This window comes from Saccostrea echinata, unplaced genomic scaffold (assembly GCF_033153115.1).
Source record: "Saccostrea echinata isolate AGI-Se365-2 ecotype Australia unplaced genomic scaffold, CSIRO_AGI_Sech_v1 ptg000004l, whole genome shotgun sequence".
Classification (NCBI taxonomy): domain Eukaryota; kingdom Metazoa; phylum Mollusca; class Bivalvia; order Ostreida; family Ostreidae; genus Saccostrea; species Saccostrea echinata.
This window is the reverse complement of record NW_026889753.1, coordinates 2,833,312-2,854,670: the sequence shown is the minus strand read 5'-3', so window position 1 is coordinate 2,854,670 and position 21,359 is coordinate 2,833,312. Positions and strand designations below refer to the sequence as shown.

The window sequence follows — 21,359 nt, the reverse complement described above, 5'->3', positions numbered from 1 at the left end:
TTTAAAACTGACTTACATTTTATGGATTTTGGGTCATTTTTCGTAAACTTGAGCCTTAGAAAGGTCGATTCTTTAAATAGGACGACCCCTACGGCTCTGAGAAAAAAAGTATCGACCTATCTTCCAAAAATTATGGTACTATCATGATCCTTATTAAACTTCCTAATCAGACACAAGTTAATTGATTTCATTTTCACTCTACCTTGATTTTTCTGTTGTCTGGCAAATATACTGAGTACATTATATGGATCTGGGGAGGGGCTTTCCCAGGAGTATCTGTTGGTTTGGGAGGGGTGACTTGGACGGGGTATAACAAATTCCTCAGCTGGGGGTTGACTTCTGCTGCCAGCATGGAAATCTCTCTGTTTCAGGCCAGATCCAACCTAAAGTTAAAATGAAATGAATCAAATATTACACTCTAATAAAACCAATATTGACTTTCAGAAATAATTTACAAAGCACAAATATTGACTTTCAGAAATAAATTACAAAGCACAAACACATATTTCCATCTATTTAAGGAAAGGAGCAATGTTTTGGTTGTTTCCTTGCATTCTGACATTCCCTGAGATGATGAAACTCTTAACAAGTACATGTACCACTTACAATTATGCTTGTAATGATGTACATGTACTTTAACTTTTTTATTCTTTTGATACAGGTTTATGTTCTGAGGCCATATTAAATTTATGTTTGTTTGGCATTTTCATTAAAGTCCCCACTAAAATGATTTCCCCCTTATACTACTACCAGTAATTTGAAACATATTATTTTCATTCTCCTTTATTTTAGTACTTGGAATTGGAGATTGCATAAATCTCTTCCACTGCTTCAAATATGAAAGTAGTGAAGATGTTAAGGAGAAAACATTTCAAATTCAATGATAAAGAATCAAGGAGCAGGAGGTTCAAGCCTATAATGAGAAGTCCCTGTGATCAACGGGAGAATCCCAGCTATCTGTTTTTCTTCATTGCTTTAAATACATGTACTTTTACTCGTATTTTTTAAAATACTTTGATTCTTTGATTCATTTAAAGAGAATTTTAGAGATCTAATAAGGATTAAGGAATTACTTTTTAGATTAAAAAAACATAAAAAGAAACACAGAAGCACATGTGTAATGAATATTTAATTCTCTCTTTCTTAAGACATTTGAACCAGTTACCTTGCAGTGGGTAAGTGGACCTTTTTTTGTATTTGAATCAGTTACCTTGCAGTGCATAAGTGAACCTTTTTTGTATTTGAACCAGTTACCTTGCAGTGCATAAGTGAACCTTTTTTGTATTTGAACCAGTTACCTTGTGGTGGGTGAGTGAATCTTCTTCGGATTCTTCAGTCACCGTCACAGAGATTGTGTCCGTCTCTGATATCGTGTCTTCCTAAAATCAGACATATTAGATACATGTATATAATTCCTTAAGGTGACTGACATTAAAGGTGAAATCTAAATTTTGCATGTTATTTACACAATTCCATGCTATATCATTCGGAAATATTACCTATTAAGGAGGTATGACAATTGCAGTGAAATAAAGAATCTGGGGGGATAAGACGAGCCATGTGCCCATGCCCATTTTTCGGCTATGCAAGAACATTTATTGGAAAAAATCTCTCAATTGTTCGAATTTACTTAAGCATTTTAATGTTTACCGTAGTTTTCAAAATGATATTTATATTCTAAACAAGCTAAACAGTTGACTTTCATTTACTGTCACAAATGTCTAACATGGGTAAGGACTTCTATTAATTAATCTGCATATTGAGTGTTTACACTTATTGTGGAGATATTATAAAAATGTTAACATCGTATATAATGATAAAGGTGATCTAGAAGCGCTTTTATTTAAAATAAATAAAACGGGAATAAAAGTATTCAAATATCTATTATAATTTTTATCCGGCATTTTAAATAATTTACTGTAAATAAGTTCATTACTACATGTATACATTTTATTTCCAGTGAAAAATATGTTATTCCTATAGACATTTTTTATAAAGAAAAACAAAATTAAAACCAAAAAAATCAACAACAAAAAAAAAAAATCAAAAAAAAAAAAAAAAAATCAGAGCATGACTCGAACACTTTCCTCAGTAAACGTCCCTTTAAAGAGCTCATCGCTAACCACTAGACCACGGAGTCACACTAACATTTCCATTTAAATAGCATACAGTTCTCTATATTTAGCAAGCGTTTTTGGACTTAGAATTTTTTAAGACCACGGTGAAAATTTAAGTAAGTTAACTTAATTTTTCATGTAGAGTGGGTCTTCATACCAAATTTTTGCAAGTGTAAAAAGCAACATCTTTCCATTGCCTTTCATTAATCGTTCTCAAAAAAATGGTACGATGACCCACTCTATTTAAAAAATGTAGTTATATAATCCAATTTATGTCAGTTTCTGTGAAAATTGAGCGTGATGCCATTTTGTTGTGTTAATCAGAATCATTTTCGCTGTTACAGTATTCAGGTTTTGTCAAATTTATATGCAAATGGTACATGTAATAAGCATTACATTAATTCAACAAAAAGTGAAATTTTTGTAAAATGAATTTATTGATTTTTTATCGATCGTTATGTAGGCATATGGCTCGGCTTATCCCCCCAGTTTCTTTACATGTAAACACAGGAAATAATTAACCCATTCATCACCACTGTTCATGCTAACTTCAAAACCTAAGGGTCATTTTTATTCTTTGAAATAAATTTTGGGAGTAAAGGAGAATTTTTAAATGGTCAAAGTGAATTCTGGATTTACATTTAAAGAGCTATACATGTACAAGCTTTGTTTCCTTACATCTTTACTTCATGTTTAAGAAATGAAAGTAAAATGTGTTTGTTGTAGTTTTATTTAAACATTTACCACCATCTTGGATTTGTCTCTACAGAGCTGACCTCTGAAAGTTGTTTGAACCTTTTACAAAATTATTGTTTAACGACTTGAGCCTCACTGATCTTTTTATAACCATCTGCAGCCTTTTTGATAAAGCCAAACTGAAGTTAATATACCGACATTTTATTAACCCTGATCCCCCTGTAATATTTCTTTCAGGCTTAGTTGAAGACATTTGTGATGATTTGCTGTAGTTTCAGGCTGTATAAAGCCTTTTATTACATTTTCAACAGTGAAATACTGTGATTTATATTTATTGAATAAAGTGATATTCTCTCACAGTGGGAAAGGATACCAAAATGATATTCTCTCACAGTGTGAAAGGATATCAAAGTATAAGTAAAAAATAATTCTGGTCTGTAATAAGATATATACAGTAAAACTCGGTTATAGCGAAGTTCTGGGGACCCGAGAATTTACTTCACTATATCTGTAATTCGTTATATCCGTATAACAAATTCATTAAAGTTTACATAGCGACTTCGCAATATATATTTTTTTCCTTGAAGTATGACTACCAAATGTATTTAGGGAAGTATAAAATATAAAATTTACCTTGGAGTTCAAAAATTTTCAGATGAATTGGGTTTTAAATATATATACTTACAAAGTAAATGTCAGTTCAATATTTTAAAAACTAAATTCTTTAAAAATTCGCTATAAAAGATGTAAATTTCGTTATTTTTAACTTCAAGGGGACACAAAATCAGTTCGCTATAACTGTAAATTCATTATATCCGAGTTTGTTATATCCGTAATAATTTACAAGGAATTGTTAAGAATTTTGGCGGGGATTGCAAAAAACTTCGCTATATCCGTAAATTCGTTATATCCGTGTTCGTACTAAACGAGTTTTACTGTAGTAACTAAACTATATTGAGAGAGACTAAAACAGACAATTTCTTCCCAAATATGTTGCTAAAATCCATGTTACAATGTTTTTAATCTCACAACTGCTAAGCTGTGACGTCTCAACTATGATGTCACAGCCTACGACACTGTGTTAATAAAAGACAGAGGCAAAGGGAAAATCAAAGAAAATGTAATAACAGAAAATTCAATGTTTTGTAGTTGGATATGGAGTTTACTTCACTTTTGAAACAGGATTTCTTGATATTTTCTCTCATGTTTTGCACTTGTGAAAATATCAGTAAATCCTGTCACACTCCTGAAATGAATTCCATATCCAACTACAAAACATTGAATATCCTCTATTAATAATCTAGATTTAGTCTTATTCTTTTATAGTAGTGTATTCTGCACAGGGTTATTTCTCCCCAACTCACAAATGATTTACCTGGTTTTACATTCCCCCAGGCACAGTTGTGTTAAAAGAGAGATAACTCTGTCACTGAATTCACCCAATTTTAAAATCCAACCACTGATTACAACAAGAATGAAAATATTAAAACGGGGGAGAAAATACCCCTGTATACAGTATCTTTCAGTAATTTCTCCTAATATTCAGTACCTCCTCATGCAGTTCCTTCCTGTGACTAGTTTTGATGGTGTTTCCTGAGGGCAGCTTCCAGTTCATACTTTGTCGTACCGTGTGGCCTCGGTACGCCGCCTGGATACGAATGGCTGCTGTTTCTACTGGATTCTCATCGGCTGGTCCAGAGTCTCTTGAAATCCTCTGTTGACCTATAAAAATATCTTCCAACATTGAAGATTGTTAACATTTTAGCTAGCTCTTCTTGCATTCATTTTTTTTTCATTCGAAGATAGTTGACCTTTGTTTTTTCGATGACAATATCTCAAATACCATGGATATGTCTAAGTCCCAATCATGTTTTCTTTATGTTTTTTTAAACCTTAATATCTTGAAACATTGAATATCTTGATATTCACAGTCCCAATGAGTTTGAGATAACGAGGTTTGGTCGTATAAATCGATGTGAAAAAAGGGTAAAACATCATCATTATTTTGTGTCTCAGCAACTGATAATGAAAGAAATGCCTCATTATTCTCAAGAATCTAAAGGACCTATATACTTTGACTCATACCTGGTAAATTGGATGAAAACACGGAGAAGTCTTGTTGAGCACCGGTTAATCTCTCGTAACGTGTTACAAAATCTTCCTCTTCATTTGACTGAGGTAATGCCCTTTTCTTGTACACTATAAAAATATCATCAGTATTGTAAAAATTCAGAATAAATGTTCATTCTTGGTTTCTCAAATTATAAATTCATTTATATTTTTTTACCCAGTTTATTTTCACTAAAACTCATTCTTTAGAAAATGATTTCACTTTCCCATTTTGCAAATATTATGTGTTATGCAAGTAAACTTAGACACTGAGGGAAAGATGAACTTTTATTAACCATAGTTTATTTACTGAGAGCATTCTACCATCATAAGGAAAAAAGTATAGTACAGTGTACACAAGTTCTTGGAACAGTTCCATACAGATAAAGTAACTTATCTATATTCTCAGGCTTGGCTAAGTTAATTACATGACTATAATGGACTAACATAAGGTCTATCTCTTGCTCATCAATTGATTGGTTATTTCCCATTCAGCACCTCTGCAGGGCAAGCAAAACCAATCAAAACCACCAGTGGACCTTAAATGACCTCACTCAAAACAAGTGTCAATCAAACACCAAAATCTACTATGCAGAGAGGTGCAAATGCAATATGCAACATCATATGAGGTGATCTAAGACTTGTATTAATTATGGTTCCTAGTGATTAATACAGTGGTAAATTGCATGATCATAGAGTCTTTAAATGTAATATCCCCATACAATTTACATGCATATGTGTGCCAGTCTGACTCTATTTATGAGGGCTGTGATAGTTGGCATGCAATAAATGATACTGACGAGTCATCTGTTTACATAATATACGAGATTGAGTTTGTGTAAATAATGCGATCCTCATATAAAAAGGAATATTCCTTTTCCATCATAAAAATAAATGCTACGGTAAACAAAGTGATAGCTTGTTTGGACCCTCTCAGCAAATAATCAAATTGGAAACCAAACATGTCACCTTTCTAATTTTTGCCCAAATTTCTCTTGCTTTATTGGTAAGCTCACTCAGACAGCAGCAATAAAAATCTTATCTTATGTCAGACATATCATTGTAAAAAAAAAATGGGGAAAAAGATCCACATAACGGAAATGGTGTTAAATCTATACAAGAAAATCCTATAGATGTCATAAAAACATTAAGGAATTTTACCCAATTTTATCCCTGTCTACCTTCATCAATAGAGTGCAATTTTTTTAATTTAAGGCACATACTTTTCATTTTTTTTTTTTTAGATCACTTTAACCAAAACAATTGATAATATATACAGAATTAGCCTAAGATCCCAGAAACTTAGGCTCATTCAAGATTTTTGTGTACTTTTCCAGTTTACAACTTGAAATTAAATATCCAGAATACAATGTAAAAACACATAAAGACACCCCCATTTAAACTTGTCATTTGGAAACAGAAAACTGTAATTAAATCTATAATCTTAAGTGTAAAGTTTGTTGAACTGGAAATAGAAGAGCAATTGAAATAATTTACATTGTGTACCCAACCCTGTTAATTAGGGGTATAAGATGAAACACTGGGGGGTGTTTACTTCATGAGAAATATTTAAATACACTACAAAATGAAGTTGGATCAATGGAATTTTTCAATTACAAATTCAATTTATAAAACAATTACCATATTTATCCCTATAAAAGTCCCAGACAAACTAACATGGAAATGCTGCATTTTTTTTAGATCAAAAAATGTTTTTAAAAAACTTATGCCGAGGTGTTATAAAACAGTCAAATTCAAATAAGTAAAAGTAGATTAATCTGAATTTCTTGAGAGCACACTCCAAAAAACTACCAGATATTAAAAGCCATAATGCAGGTACTGCTTTTACTCTCTTAAAAAAGACTTTACACTAACACAATTTTCATTACCAAAAATCTTATGTATTGCTGACCTCATACAATAGAGTCATACGTATATACAAGAGGTACTTGTGCTTCTAGAATGAAAAGTAATTGTAAGAGGTGCTTTTTGGGTTGAATACAGTAAGATACTTGTCCAAATTATCCAAACATACAAATTTATTTTCATTGCACATAGGTGTGTTTATCACCCTTGAAAGCATTAACTACATTTATAAGATTTTTTTGAAAAATATCTTAAAGCACAGATGAAAATAAAATTCATTTCAATGAACAAAAAAGATTGAAAACTACTCTATTTGCTTTTAGTGAATACACAAGTGCCTTTTAGTTTACACAGACATTTCTCTCAAAATGTGCTGAAGTAGTTTTTCTTCACAGTAAAAATGTGAAATGTGAATAGAAAATAATCTACTCAGGTGTTTTGAATGCAGGAATTAGGTAAACATTTCTCTTTATTCCCTAATCCATTGTTCATGATTCAATTGTTAAATGCATAATGCTAGGACCTCCAAAAGAAAAAAAAGCAATATGCGCCAATAAAATACACCAACAATGTGTATTTATTTCAGGATACACTACTTTTTGGACCACTATAGATCAGCACTTTATCACCTAATTTCATACTGGGACTGGAGATATAAAATCATAGGTACATAGAAATATAAAACAAATGCCACAGGAAAAATCTATATAAAACCAGAATTTGGGGGGGGGGGGGGGGGGGGGGGGGGGGAGGCTTTTTCTATCTAAATTCTATATCATTGTCGTCACAAAAGACTGCAAACAAAAAGTATCACAAGCTGCAGTGAAAACTTCTGTAACATGAATGTGAAAGAAGCACAGCAACAAATTATCCAAATGCAACCTAGATATGTGCTTGGATCAAAGAGTAAGAGCTTACATTCATGGTTATCCCCTGTGAATTTTGAGGTTTCAGCTTGAATTTTCTGTTGTAACGTGGCAGCAGTATTCATAATGGCCTGTATCCTATCTGCCTTACTCCGTCCACTTCCTGGATCTTCACTCCCATAAACATGCGGACGATCCTGACTTCCTGTTGATGACCCGGAACCTCCATATCCAGAATTAATATCATTACCATGGCTGTGTAAAGCCTCCGAAAATTTGCTTAGTACACCATCAACATTGAACGTTAATCCACCTAGGTTTTTCACATTAGCACTGTTTAAGTTTCCATCTTGAACACTATTTCTTTCATGGGCATCACTCTTTGGTTTAGATTTGGCATCTTCAAACTCAACCCTAAAATTTAGATAAATATATCTCCATCAATCTTTAATTATCAGTACATGTACAAGCTACTAAGAAATATGATAATCAATATCTATTCTATTAAAACATTTCTATTAAGTTTGGCTCGAAGAGTTTAAAACCAAGTTTTCTGAAAAGTACATTTTTTTTAATTACATATGCTGCTTGATAATTTTATGGGTATATGAATATTAAAGGTCATAACACTGATAATTTATTTTATTCATGAATGTATCAATAATACCTGGCAATGAACACTTTAGATGCCAATACTTTAACCAAAGAAATGTTGTTTTCACTTTGCAAACATTCCAAAAACACACATTAAATGGACCAGAATTTAGACAAAGTATTAAATTTCAAAACTAAATATTTGATCTGCCCCAGAAATCTTCATTTTACTGAATGAATTTCATTGGGAAATTCCAAAAACTCCAACACATAATGACCTTGGACTCTTAATTTAACAAGTCAATGCTGCGCAAAACTAGCATTCATCTTAAGACACTTCTAGGAATCTTTTTAAAGCTTAAGTAGAGTACAATTCATGATCCCAGGTCTGAAGGAAATGGGTACCTGGTGCTAAGTACAGGAAGAATATTAGACCTGAGAGAATTTAACATAATTTCCAGTATTTTTTCCACCAATTTGCAAATAGCAAGGTATAACTCTAATTGACTTCTTATCTCTTCCCATTAAATTTACCTTTAAATCAAGACCAAATCACCGGCTTCAGTTACCAAATCTCAGTCATTTAAGACCACATATTTTGTCTTCCTGTTCATGTGAAATTCCTTGATTTAAATTTTTGAATAAAATCTTTCTTTCGGTAGAATGAGAATGAGAATAGTTTTTCACCATATAATGTAAACTAACTAAGTATAACTAATGTAAACTAAATAAGTTTATAATGCAGACAAACTAAGATTTTATATGACATGAACTGCCCACTGGTTCTGCTGTCGACCAAAGATTAACAGTTTAAATCTCAGTGGTCTATTTCTCAGCATTTTCCACTGAGGGCAAAACAAAAACCTTTGAAAGCTAGAGGTTTTCTTATTCAAAAGCTTTTGCACACTGGGCTGTAGGAAAGAGGGCATTATCAGATACCTAGGAGTAATGGTGGGGGTGACAGCCTCCAGAGATTCACCCGTCAATGTGGAGCTGTCGTCAGACATTTCCATTTCTTCTTCTCTTGGCGGTATCCCAGCATGCCTTTCTCTCTCCGACTCTGTGGTAGCCTGCATAGTAAAATAAACCATGATGCATTTATTAACCTGTAAATCTCTGACACTTTTGGCTTTGTTCTTTAAAATACAGTCACCAGTTGACTTAATGATCAGTGCTTCCTTGTACATCTGTACTTTATGAGATTGATTTTTTTCTTATTACTATGTTTAACGATGACAATGTAATCCTCATCTGCTAAAAATACTGTCTTTATGTGATTTTGGCACTGGGTTTTCACATATCCCTGTGCAAAGTTATTAAGAAGAGGCATTAAATCAAATTAAATCAATTTTTATCTGCACTTACCCAGAAGTTATCAGAAATTCCTTGGATTTTACACCCAAATAAACAAAATGCAGTTAATATATGTACATGTTTATAATTATGTAATCTAAAAAGTTAAAGCAGAATATAATTTATGATGACTCCTTAACATTTTTCGTTAACTCGGTATGACACATGCATGGTTGTTAATTCAGTACCATAGATCCAGATTGAAGATCCTCATGAAATGGATGATGTCTGGGCAGTTCCATATAGGTCATTGGAGCATGGGTAAAAGTCTCATCATGGGCTTTACTCTTACTCCGGGCACCTGCAGACTTAGTGGGCCTCTTGGAGCCATGGGCACTCTGTTTCTGTTTGCTCCTCAGTTCCTCGAGCTGTTGACTCCTCATTTCCTGTGCCCTCTGCTTCCTCTTTTCCTCCTCACGTTGCTGTCTCAGTCTGTCTGCTTTTTGTTTCTGGATGAATCGACGGACTTCTTCTTGATCATAGTGTCGTTGTTTGGCATTCAATTGCTTTTCCGGCTCTGAAGAAAGAAAGCATTTCTCCTCAGACTACATACATAAAATATAATTTAAGCTTTGCTCTAATATTACATCTATAATGTCAAGTGAAAAACATCAAAAACAAATATTTTTTCTTTAAAATTTATTCTCAAGATGACAGTTGTCCTTAAAGACCTTTTACTAAGAAATAAATGTACACTTTCAAATTCCAGATGTTTTCTAGATAGATTTATGCACATTTATTGCAAATCAAATTTTAAAACACTTTATGGAATTTGAGGGAAATAATTGTGTCATTCTTTTTCTGCCAATAAGTATTTGAAGCCCTACATAAACAAACTGATTAATATTATTTATACACCTTTCTGTACTTTCAGTGGTGTTACAAGATAAGACAGTCTTTGAAAAAAATCTATTTACCAGATAAGTTGGAACAGCAGGCCTACCTTGGCCCTCTTTTTACGATTAATACATCACGGGATACAGTTTAAGTCACCAGCAAACATTTTTAATCAAATCAAAAATCAATGAAATTTTTTTGGCAAACAATAGGTAGAACATTTTAAAAATACATAAATCTTTCCAAATTGTTCATCCTGTAATAACATGTGACTGGTGTTTACCAAATATACAAAAAATTACAAAGTTGAGTCATCAAGACATTTTTTCCCCACTATTTTCCCAACACTGTCAAAAACTACCCATATCATTTTCACATTTCTTTTTGTATTCTTATGCAGAGGAGAGAACTTAAATTCTACCATCTACAAGACGGAGATAATTTTTCATAGGTTGTAAAACAAAATATATTTCATTAATAATTCCCAGTTATGATTCAATGGGGTCAAGGCTACAAAGTTTTTGGCTCTGAGACAATACCTGCGAGACAATCAGATAAAAATCTACTACGTGAATATTGGCAATATACACCCATACACAACTGACTTAGGGGCACATTACGTAAATATTTTGACCTCTTAGCTCTTCCAGTAATCAAACCTACCCCCTGCATTTACAATTACTCAAATCTGTTATCTAGAAATTCTTTCTTAACACTAAGGAATAATTACAAAATAATTGAAAACATTCCCCGCCTGAACTCCCATTGCTAAGTTTTTTAAGATTGAGATAGAAGACTTTAGTACAAGAGGTCCTTTCCAAACTTAATGATAAATTCAAATATTTAACTGGTCTAACTTATAACATCCAAAAATTTCTTGTTTAAAAGAAATGAAAATTGAATTGAATTGAATTGTTAAGTTATTGATTACATAACAAATATTTGTATTAAATTTCTTGCTGTCGTGTATTGCTTTCTTATCGACAGGATCACGCTGGGCTATCCAGTTATTAGAATCAGATGGATCACCATTCCATTAAACGCTTGCTGTAAACCCTATTGTCATGTCATTCGATCTAGATTAAATCCAGTATCCAATTTCTGGTATACACAAGCCAATTTAGAAAGAAAAAAAACTGGCATGTTTAAATTTTCAGTGCACAGAAACAATGAAAAAGAGGCTTGATCACTCTGATTAAAGCTTGAGTCTACACACTGTGGCATTCAATATTGGGGTATTTAAACTAGACTCAACTAGAGCATTCCTTGTACTTATCAGAAAAATTTATCTGTAAGATTCAACAAGACTATTATCAAGACAGTGTGTATCAAAATTTGTGAAAATGCTGCAGAAATATTGATTTCCTAACACTTGCATACAAGTTAGAAATACCCTTCTGTTTTCAATTTCATTACTTCAAAACTTAATTATCAATTTCTTTTTTTTTTAAATTCATGTCATAGTTATGTTCAGCATATAATAACCTAATGTTCTGCATCATTTGAAAAATATTTTTTGTGATCTGCTTTATAAAAAATAATATTGAAATTTGCACTACCTTTATTAAATCTTAAATAACAAATTCATCTCTTGCTAAAGTTACTTTCTATTTTTTTAAATTGTAAACTTCAGCTCAATTTACATTTTTGACTCTTAGTTGCAAAAAAAAAAAAAAAAACATTCTACAGAGAAAGGCTAGTTCTTGCTGAAGTAAAATTCTGGAAAATTCCACAAACATTGACATAAACACACGAAAGAGATTTATTCTGATTGAAAGGTTCATCCACCTTTTTTATCTCATACCCCACAGTTGACACTCTATGACATCATACACAGTACTGGTCAACAATTTCAAAGAATTCAAAGCAATGCACTTTACTGAGATATCCTGTTCTTAAAACATGACTAACAAATCATTCAAAATCTCAAGACTCATTTGAGACACACACAATTTGGCAAAACCTTCAAAACAAGATACAGACCTATGACAATTTCTTCCAATCAGTAAACCAATCTTTATTTGTGTGCAAGTTTCAGACCTTTTTCTTGAGAATATTTCTTACCACACACCATTTATTTAATTGTATATTTATGTAGAATGTTTCTCCAATCATGAAAATTCATATTTACAAAGAAATTTCGAACTGCAAATAAGAGTTGTCAGGAATAATAGTTGGTTTACAGTACAGTGGTCCTCTGTTCGGTCCTCAATACTAACCTATAGTTTTACTGGCCTTCCTCTTGGCTGATCTCCTCCGTTTGATGTTGTCCTCATTTTCTTTCCCAGGCTTGTCATCGTCCTCATTTTCTGAACCTATTTGGAGAACAGAATTTTATAACCTGTAAAATTGTTATTGTGTTTTATAAACAACTAAAAAATAAAATCCACTGTAACCAAGAAAGAAGATCTGCAAAAAGCATACACATATTTCTTCAAATATTGTTTATATACTCTTCTATTAATCATTTAAATGAAGACAAGTGCAATTAATAAATTAATCCAGATATTGAATAAATAAATTGGATGTTGGTCCAGATATCCAGTCCTTCATAAAATGGATATTAATTACCCATATTGAGATCCGAGAGCACTTTTCTGGCTTCTTCAGACAGAGCCTTGGCGCGTTCCAGCTCCACTGTTGTTGCCGTTTTCGGCTCAGCCACTTCCTCCCGTTTGTCTTTTTCGTTGTCATGGTTACTTGCCCCAGTGGCTGGTGGTCTGATATCAACAGAGGCCTCACCTAAAAAAAAGTTCCAAGAAAACATTCTAACTTGTGTGTAAGATGTATTTGATAACTTTTTCTTTCACAACAACTCACTTGTTTAACACAAAAATTGGGAGGAAAATAACCATAATTTACCTTTTTTAAAATAGATTAAAGATTTTACTTATCAGCAAAAGAAATTCAAATCTCTGTCTTTTTAACTTTCATTTGATATCACATGCTAAAGTTTCATCACCCCCTCATTGGGTAGGCCATTGTGTATATTATATTACTCAATCATAGGCTTAAATATCAGATGTAAAATCAATTCACTTAGTTCCATGGGAGAGGTGAAACTTGGCTGACAGGGTTCCAAATACCCCACACACAGTTATAATAATGCAAAGCAATTTACTGTCATCATTACATGCAAAACTGCACTTGTTGAATCTTTACAAATAAACATGATGAAAAGAGACACTCAGAAACTGGACTAAACCATTTAGTCCACACCCACTCTCTCAAAATAAAACAGTCTGTGCCTTTCTTCATCAAATCTTAGGGCTCAATTTTCCTCTAATGCATGGGGTGGGGAATGAATTTTGTACAGGCTACAATGCACTTATATTCCTTAGAATATGTAGCACAAACAGCCCAAATTTTGTTATTCATATAAAAGTAATTGGTCTAGATCCCCTTGACAGATTGGAAAAAATGGCATCATGCCTGTTACATTTACAAGACTGTTTTTGACTTGGATGAGTTCAGCCTTCTTGCTTTAACATTAGACTTGTTTAATATCTCATCTACATGTATATATCTGTCCATTTCTCTCCAATTACAACTTTCATGTGTACATGTTCTTACGGTGCTTGGTAAATATACTTTTGATTCTCGCCTCTGTAGTGAATAGAACTCTATACTTGTACATGTCATCTTGACACTTAATTAACTAGTCCGTGATTGTGGACACTTACTAGTCTGCGATTGTGGACACTTACTAGTCTGTGATGTCCTTCGCGTTTTTGCTGGTCCCAGTTCTCGCAGAATCAGCTCTTGTCCAGCACGCCATGATGATGTTGTAATAATATCTACAAAACAAGTTGGGAATATAGTCTTAGTCGACTGTCATCAGATTGATTATTAAAATTCTGGAACAAAATTATTGGAAATTAATTTACTTATCAAAGGAAACAAAAAAAAATGTTCACATTCCATGTCACAAAAGTGCAGGTAGCAAATATAATTAAAGTGCAAAAAAACTGCACTTTTGAAAAAACAGTTTTTATCAGTGAATCACTAATGGTAATAATACATGTTTGTTTTTTAGTGGGAAAAAAGTAAATGTAATAAAATATGCATGATATAAAAAAAACAACAAACTTTTGCACTAAGCCACAGAGCTCAAAACCAACAAATTATCCTGAGGCCTTTTTGTTACTTTAACAAATAAGTGCCATTAAAGCTCACTCATTTCTCCCTCTAATATCCTGCTCTTGTACACTCACTTTCATTATCCTCCTCTTGTCATTGCTATTCCCATTGATTTTATTTTTTCATATGGACAATACCTTTCTTTGATTGCTTTTCAGGTTTTTTGTTGCTAGTGGCAACAATCCTTGTCATTTTCTTTTTGGGTTTGGTTTCCTCTGGGACAGATTCTGCAATAAAGGATTATCGTCTATATATGGTCTTATCTTCTTCAAAAGAGAAGCCACACACCACTACATATACCGGTATTCACTCATGCAGATCATCACAATGATACAATTCCAATTATCTTTTGACTAAATCTTTGCTTTATTAAAAAATATACCCTATTATAAATCATTCAGGCAGGTCCAATTAGCAACAATTATATTCTAAGCGTATGATATAAGTCACCTTTCTCCCCTAATCTTCTGCACCTAAAATAGCACACTATTAGCCTTTGGTGTTTGACCTTGACCTAATTACCTTTGGTGGCCTGTTCCATTTTCTTTTCCTGCAGTTTGATAGCAGCTTTCTTTTTCTTTTCCCGCTTCCTCCAGTCCATTACTTTAGGGGGTTTGAAGTCGGCATATTTATACCTCACCTCTGCTTCACTAAAACCTGCAAATAATTTTGCAGTTTTTTTTCAGTTTCAGTTCCAATGAAAAATTAATGATTAATTTGCTGGAATACTTAAATCAAAATTCATTTCATAATGTTAAGATTTTCATTCAATCAATATTTATTGTAAGGTTTTATCATCAACTTGTTATTCCTTTTACATTCATCAATTTTTCATGTTTCAATACATTTGATTTTCATTAGTGAACTCTTCAAAATTAGAGGCGCGTTTGGTCGTCTGACTGGAACAGCATGGCGTTGCAGATAATACAGAACATGCCAATCTCAATCCAATTTTAAATGTTAAATGTATTTGTCATTCCAATTAAAGAATAGAAGAACTAAAAGACATATGTAAGAGAGCGAGAACCCTAAATTTATTATCCATTAATAAACAATACGACATTTCCGAGGCATGTGTATTGTATTAGATGTACCATATGATAAATAGATACATACGATCAACGATAGATATAAATTGATATCATTGTCATTCCTACTCTTGATGTATATAAAGTCCATAACAATAAAATATTTCATTTGCATTTTGTTAGGATTTGTTCATCGACATTCAACATATTGTTAACATGTTTATGTTACGTTTGTCCCAGAAATCCCGCGAGATTTGTACATTTTCCGACTTTTTCACAAAAGAGCACACTAAGAAGTATAACTCTTCCATAGTGGAAATAGAACGTATTAATCATTAACAATCCTTCATGTCATACATTTTAAGATATTTCTTATAAATGTAATAACGCCACATCCCCGCCGCATCTTACCTTTGTACGTAGGAACAGTAGGGGCAGGAGCCACCTTGCGTACTCTCCTCTGACTATTGGCACCATCAGGTGGCGGGAGGTCGTATGAAGCTCGACTGAGTACAGGCTCGTACTCATTGTGATGGTAGTGATGTGGACCATTCATAGGGTTCATATCAGCCTCTCCCATCTCATCCTCATCCCCGTTCCTATCTAGGTTACCAACTGTAGAAGAGGAGGAAGAATTCTGTACTTAATTCTAAAGTAAAGTATGTAAAAGATTTCGCATCCCTATCTGGAGTTTATTAAGAGAATTTAAAATTCCTACTGTCTTTTTCATGCAGTGGTCAATAATTCACAGTATACAATGTCAGTTATGACACTGAGACTTAACTACATCATCTGTACATAACCTAGTCCTAGTGCAGAAAAAAGAATTAGTGAATTGAACTCATACATGAAAATCATACATGAATATACCCATGATCATCTGTTAAATTTTCTGCTTTAAAGAAAGAAAACATCTTCTGTTAATATATATCATTTAAGAAATTAACGCATTATGATTACTATGCTTGCATCATCCAAACAAACATAATACCTGTAATTTTTTGCATTTTTTTTTTTACCTTTGTCTGTTACATCATTTAATTATTATTATAGGTCTGGGAAAATGCTTTACATTTCTTTGTAGATGGTTAAAAAAATAATTTTAAAGGAAAATTTTTGTCCTTCTCTAATGATGCCAAATGATTCATAGTTAGGAAAAACTTGATTGAAAGTATGACATTGCAAATCTTCAGGCTGGAAATCCTTTTGAAATATGGATAACACCATCTAAAGCATGTCAGTAAGAAGGAATTTCTTTGTTAAAGTCATCATACATCATCACCATGGAATAATATTTAAGAAGTCAAAAGTTGAGCAGGCAGGTCAAGTGGCATGTTTATAAAATATAAACATTTTATGACATCAATTTAAACAGGAGTTTACAGTGTATGGTGACAACCTGTGCAAAAGCTGAGAGCCAGTTTCTCTTAAAGATGGGTGTGACTGTAATAGGTTGAAGAACTCAATCCCCAAATAAAACAGCACTTTGTTGACAGGTTATGACATGGGACAGCTCTTGTAAAATCTCAGACACACTTTAAGAAAACTCATGCATTTCTAATACATTTGTCCAAATACAGTCATTTTTGCCATAACATATCAAAACTTTATGAGGTTTACATTAAACAGCAACATTCATATTTTATCAAGTTTGCCTCTCGTATTTAATCAGACATTTATCAATATAGTTACAGAAATTTTTGCTGTATCATAACTCTGTAAGGTTTATACTAGTAGCAAAACAACAAGTCATAATTTATCAAATATGCCTCATTATTTTAAAAAAGTTCTCTGCTTAGATAACGATAAAACTTTGTTTAACATATCATAAAATCAATTTCAGAATTTGGTCTTCATTGCTTAAAATCTGGTTACGATTCATTGATAGATCTTTATTTGAAACCTAAAAGGGCCTTGCTTTTTCTTTTCAGTTTTGGTTAATCCTGCTGACAGCAAATCAGCAAACATTTGGACTCTTGATTTCATCCTAATTACCCTTCTAAAAAGCTTCATTAAATGTCCATTTACTGACAGTTCTAAAAAAATTTCAAACACTAGTCTAATACGAATGCCTTAACCCTAAGCTTTTGTCATTAATTCCATAATAAACCTGAACATTGAATGATTCTTTACAGATTTTGATAACCTCTGCTATCATATGACACAGCCTTTAATTAAACATTCACCAATATAGCCTCAGTGGTCGAATATCTGCAATGTTCTTATATTAACAATGAAGCAATAGGGATGATATGTATCGATTGTTTACTGCGATATATATCCGCAAACAATTCCTGGTAATATGAACCATCTATTAAGGATGTGGTGTGAACCAAGTTCAAACTGAGACACTGCTGGTTCAGAGTGACCTTCTGTACGTTAACTACAGACAGAACACGAAAGATCATCATCTACGCTTAACATTTAGTAAACAGCACAGCTATGGCCATACAATGGATGACACAATGAATATCACTCCCAATAACTGTATACGTATAATTCATCTGTACAAATCCTAGAGGACTGTGTTTGTACTAGGATGTTTAAAATCAGCTGATCAAAACAATAACATTCCTTACATATACAAACATATCCAATCTTTTGTAAAGAAAAAGAAAAGAAGTATAAAACCTCTGCTGCAAAATAAAATGCATTATAAGAGTCTCTAAAGTTGTGGCAATGCTCTCAGGGAAGATTAAGCATACATTATAGGAATACTGCGATGTCCATATCAAAGGTCATTACTTTTGTGTCAAATTTCATACAATAATGCTAGAACTTATCTTCAGAAACAGCCTATTAATATTGTCTCATTATATGCACAATTTATTATAAACAGTTCCTACTTCATTAAATCTTACTACTTTTGGACAATTAAAAATTATTTCATTTTACACATATATTTCATTTTACACATATTTGTTATAATCGAGTTGTACTGTACACAGAATACATTTTTTCTTGTGAAGGATAGCTGTAGTATTCAAATAAGTTCAAAAACAATACAACTCTACACTTCAAAGACAGATATCTAAGATAAATACCTTTCCATTGTAAAACTGAAAGTAGAGGTATTGGGTGTCTTGTGAATTAAACTACTACTTTCTGATTTGGGTTTGGTAAATTTGTTCTTAAATGTTGGTATGATCCTACTTTAAATAGCCTGCACAAACAACTTATGAAGCACATATTTTCTTCTGAATAAGTAATGCCTTTACTTATCACTTAAGGATGTTTACCATTATGAAATTTTGTCAATTCTACTTAAAAGTACTGTGAAAATGAATTAATGGTCCAGGAAAAACACAGTCCCAGGAGAAACAATATTTGTCAAGAATCAAAAAGTAAAACAACTCATATCCCTTAAATTCTAAGTGATTTTGCCTCATTTAATATTATGCATTAATTTTCAATTTCTACTCTATTATTGGTTATAATGTATTATTTCGTGAATCACGTACTGAACAACAGCAAGCCCCTTATCCCCATCACAATATTTTAGAAACAAGTTAATCAACATTTTTTGAATTCTAATGTTCCTCATCTTACACTCCGATATAAAAACTGTTTCAAAACTGTAATTAAAACTGTTCCTTTTTGCAATGTTTATATTGCTTAATTAAAAGCATTTTATAGTTTTAATTTTCTCAATTGTGCCAAAAAAAAAAAAAAAGAAGGAAGGGGGTAAGGGGGTGGGGTCATTTTGTGCCTGTAATGTAATCTCTTACTAAGCTTGTATTGTTCATCAATGTTACATTAGTGCTCTTCTTTTTTAATGTGCAGATTATCATTTACAGCCTAAGTTTCTTGGTGTAAACCTATTCCAAACTAAAATCTCAATCCCAAATTTTGAATTTATTCACAAAGGGCAAAGTAATAAATCATGTTGTACTCATATATAATTAAGGATTCAAAAGAGAGCATGTGTAGTACACTGAATTCTGCTTACATATTGATATGCAATGGACACCTTCATATCAAGGAATGAATGGACTCTATGAATAGGGGCCATTAACTCAAAACAGTGTATAATACTCTTACTGTTGGGGGGAACAAGTATGGTTATAGTTCCAATTGTTTCCGTATATTGAAAAACCAGAAAAAAAGAAATGGGTAAATATTGAAAAATGAATTAGCTGTGCTCAGAACATCTGTTTGGATAGAATACATCTCAGAATTGATGCCTGATCAAACCTTGAGAAATTTTGGTCATGCCATACATACAACCTAGCCATGCCTTTCATTGCTAGATTAGAAAAGTTAACAATGCTAAAATGTGTATTGTAGTAGAATCTACAGCCTGCAGTGAACTTAATTGGTCAGCTTTGTCCTCGTTGATAAGTCAGTTGTAATGCTTTCATAAAGATATGAATTGAAATTTGTCAAGATTTTCAATGTATAAATTTAACTAAAAATATGTCACTTTGATCGACATTATTTCTTAAACAACCATTCCTTTACACTATTCACAAAACCCGACCAAACTTCACGCTTTAATAAATGTTCTCCAAAAAAAATTTAAAATTCAAAATCTTCATAAATTATGTATAAGTATGTAAAAGAAGTGTACTTGGGTGGAAAAGTTGGATATTTTTCAATTAAGACAGATAAATATAGCATAAAAATGATTGAAAAGTCTGTACACAAAACTATTGGCCCCATGCCCAAAGCTTTCAGACCTTTATTTCAATATCAGCTGTACTGATATTTCAGTATTTCAAACCATTCCATTTCAACTCATGCAAACAAATAAATCAAGGATTGGGGAGCCATATAATCCAAAGTTTTATTTACAAAGAAATAATCAATTTCAGCACAGCAATCAGATTCTTGCATGGTAATTAAAAATGTAAAATAATGTCTATTAGTTTTCTTACAGTGAAAATACAAGTTATTTTTAAAAGCAATCTAATTTCTCTACTTAAAGCATATATAGAGCACGAAAGAACCTGACACAGAAATGTATGGGTTTTTCGTCTGTTGCATTCCATTTTACAAAGACCCTTCATGAAATTTGAATAAAGGTAATAAAAAATCATGAGAGACCCCCCCCCCCCCAAAAAAAAAATCATTGTAATGAGTTCCATTTCATGTAATCCTAAATATTTTCCCTTTTCTCCCAGATGTTTTACCAATGCAATAAATTCACTCATAATTTATGAAAAAATTGTCATATTTTTTTCTTGATTTGAAAATGTATTTAGTTAGTCCTTTCTTCATAGAATGCAATTAATTCTGATATTTGGTTATAATAATTGAAACAATCTGAATATACTCATGATATCATAGCTATTATTGAGAAAACAGTTGTATGACCATAGCTTATCATCTATTGGAGCACATCAAAGTAAAGACAAACCTTTGGGAGAAGATGAGCGCTGCTGCTGCTTCCGGATTTTCTCTTTAATTTTGGACAATGCATCTACAAGAAAAATAGTATCCCTTAAAACATTACTGCTATGTCCATCGCATTGCCTACAGAGCCTGCTGGATGCTTAGGGATCATTTTGTTTGCGGTCTGTTAGCCTGATCTATGAGGAGTAACACTTTCCCAAAATAAAAATGGGGTACCTGCAGGCAACATTATTCTTTGATATTTAGGGAACTATACACATATATATGTCATATATCCTAACTAAACCTAGGAATGGCAAGTCAAATGAAAGGTTTTGAAGATTTTTTATTGCTTGGCAACAGTGGCAAAATCAGCATACACACACAAACACACACAAGCACATTTCCCTTGTCACTAC

General features: G+C 32.5%; 1 protein-coding gene across 1 annotated transcript in view; it reads right to left on the bottom strand.

The window, feature by feature from the left end:
* LOC133179005 (centrosome-associated protein 350-like) overlaps positions 1-21,359 on the bottom strand; it is a 71,717-nt gene that overhangs the window by 13,410 nt on the left and 36,948 nt on the right. Inside the window, exons 7-20 of the mRNA XM_061313681.1 lie at positions 20,966-21,028; positions 16,018-16,221; positions 15,101-15,235; positions 14,716-14,805; positions 14,146-14,235; positions 13,010-13,180; positions 12,658-12,753; positions 9,790-10,118; positions 9,188-9,318; positions 7,707-8,068; positions 4,899-5,012; positions 4,363-4,535; positions 1,299-1,379; positions 203-383 (exon numbers count right to left, since the gene is read on the bottom strand). Coding sequence (XP_061169665.1) covers positions 203-383; positions 1,299-1,379; positions 4,363-4,535; positions 4,899-5,012; positions 7,707-8,068; positions 9,188-9,318; positions 9,790-10,118; positions 12,658-12,753; positions 13,010-13,180; positions 14,146-14,235; positions 14,716-14,805; positions 15,101-15,235; positions 16,018-16,221; positions 20,966-21,028 — 2,220 coding nt within the window. The remainder of the gene's footprint in view (positions 1-202; positions 384-1,298; positions 1,380-4,362; positions 4,536-4,898; positions 5,013-7,706; positions 8,069-9,187; positions 9,319-9,789; positions 10,119-12,657; positions 12,754-13,009; positions 13,181-14,145; positions 14,236-14,715; positions 14,806-15,100; positions 15,236-16,017; positions 16,222-20,965; positions 21,029-21,359) is intronic.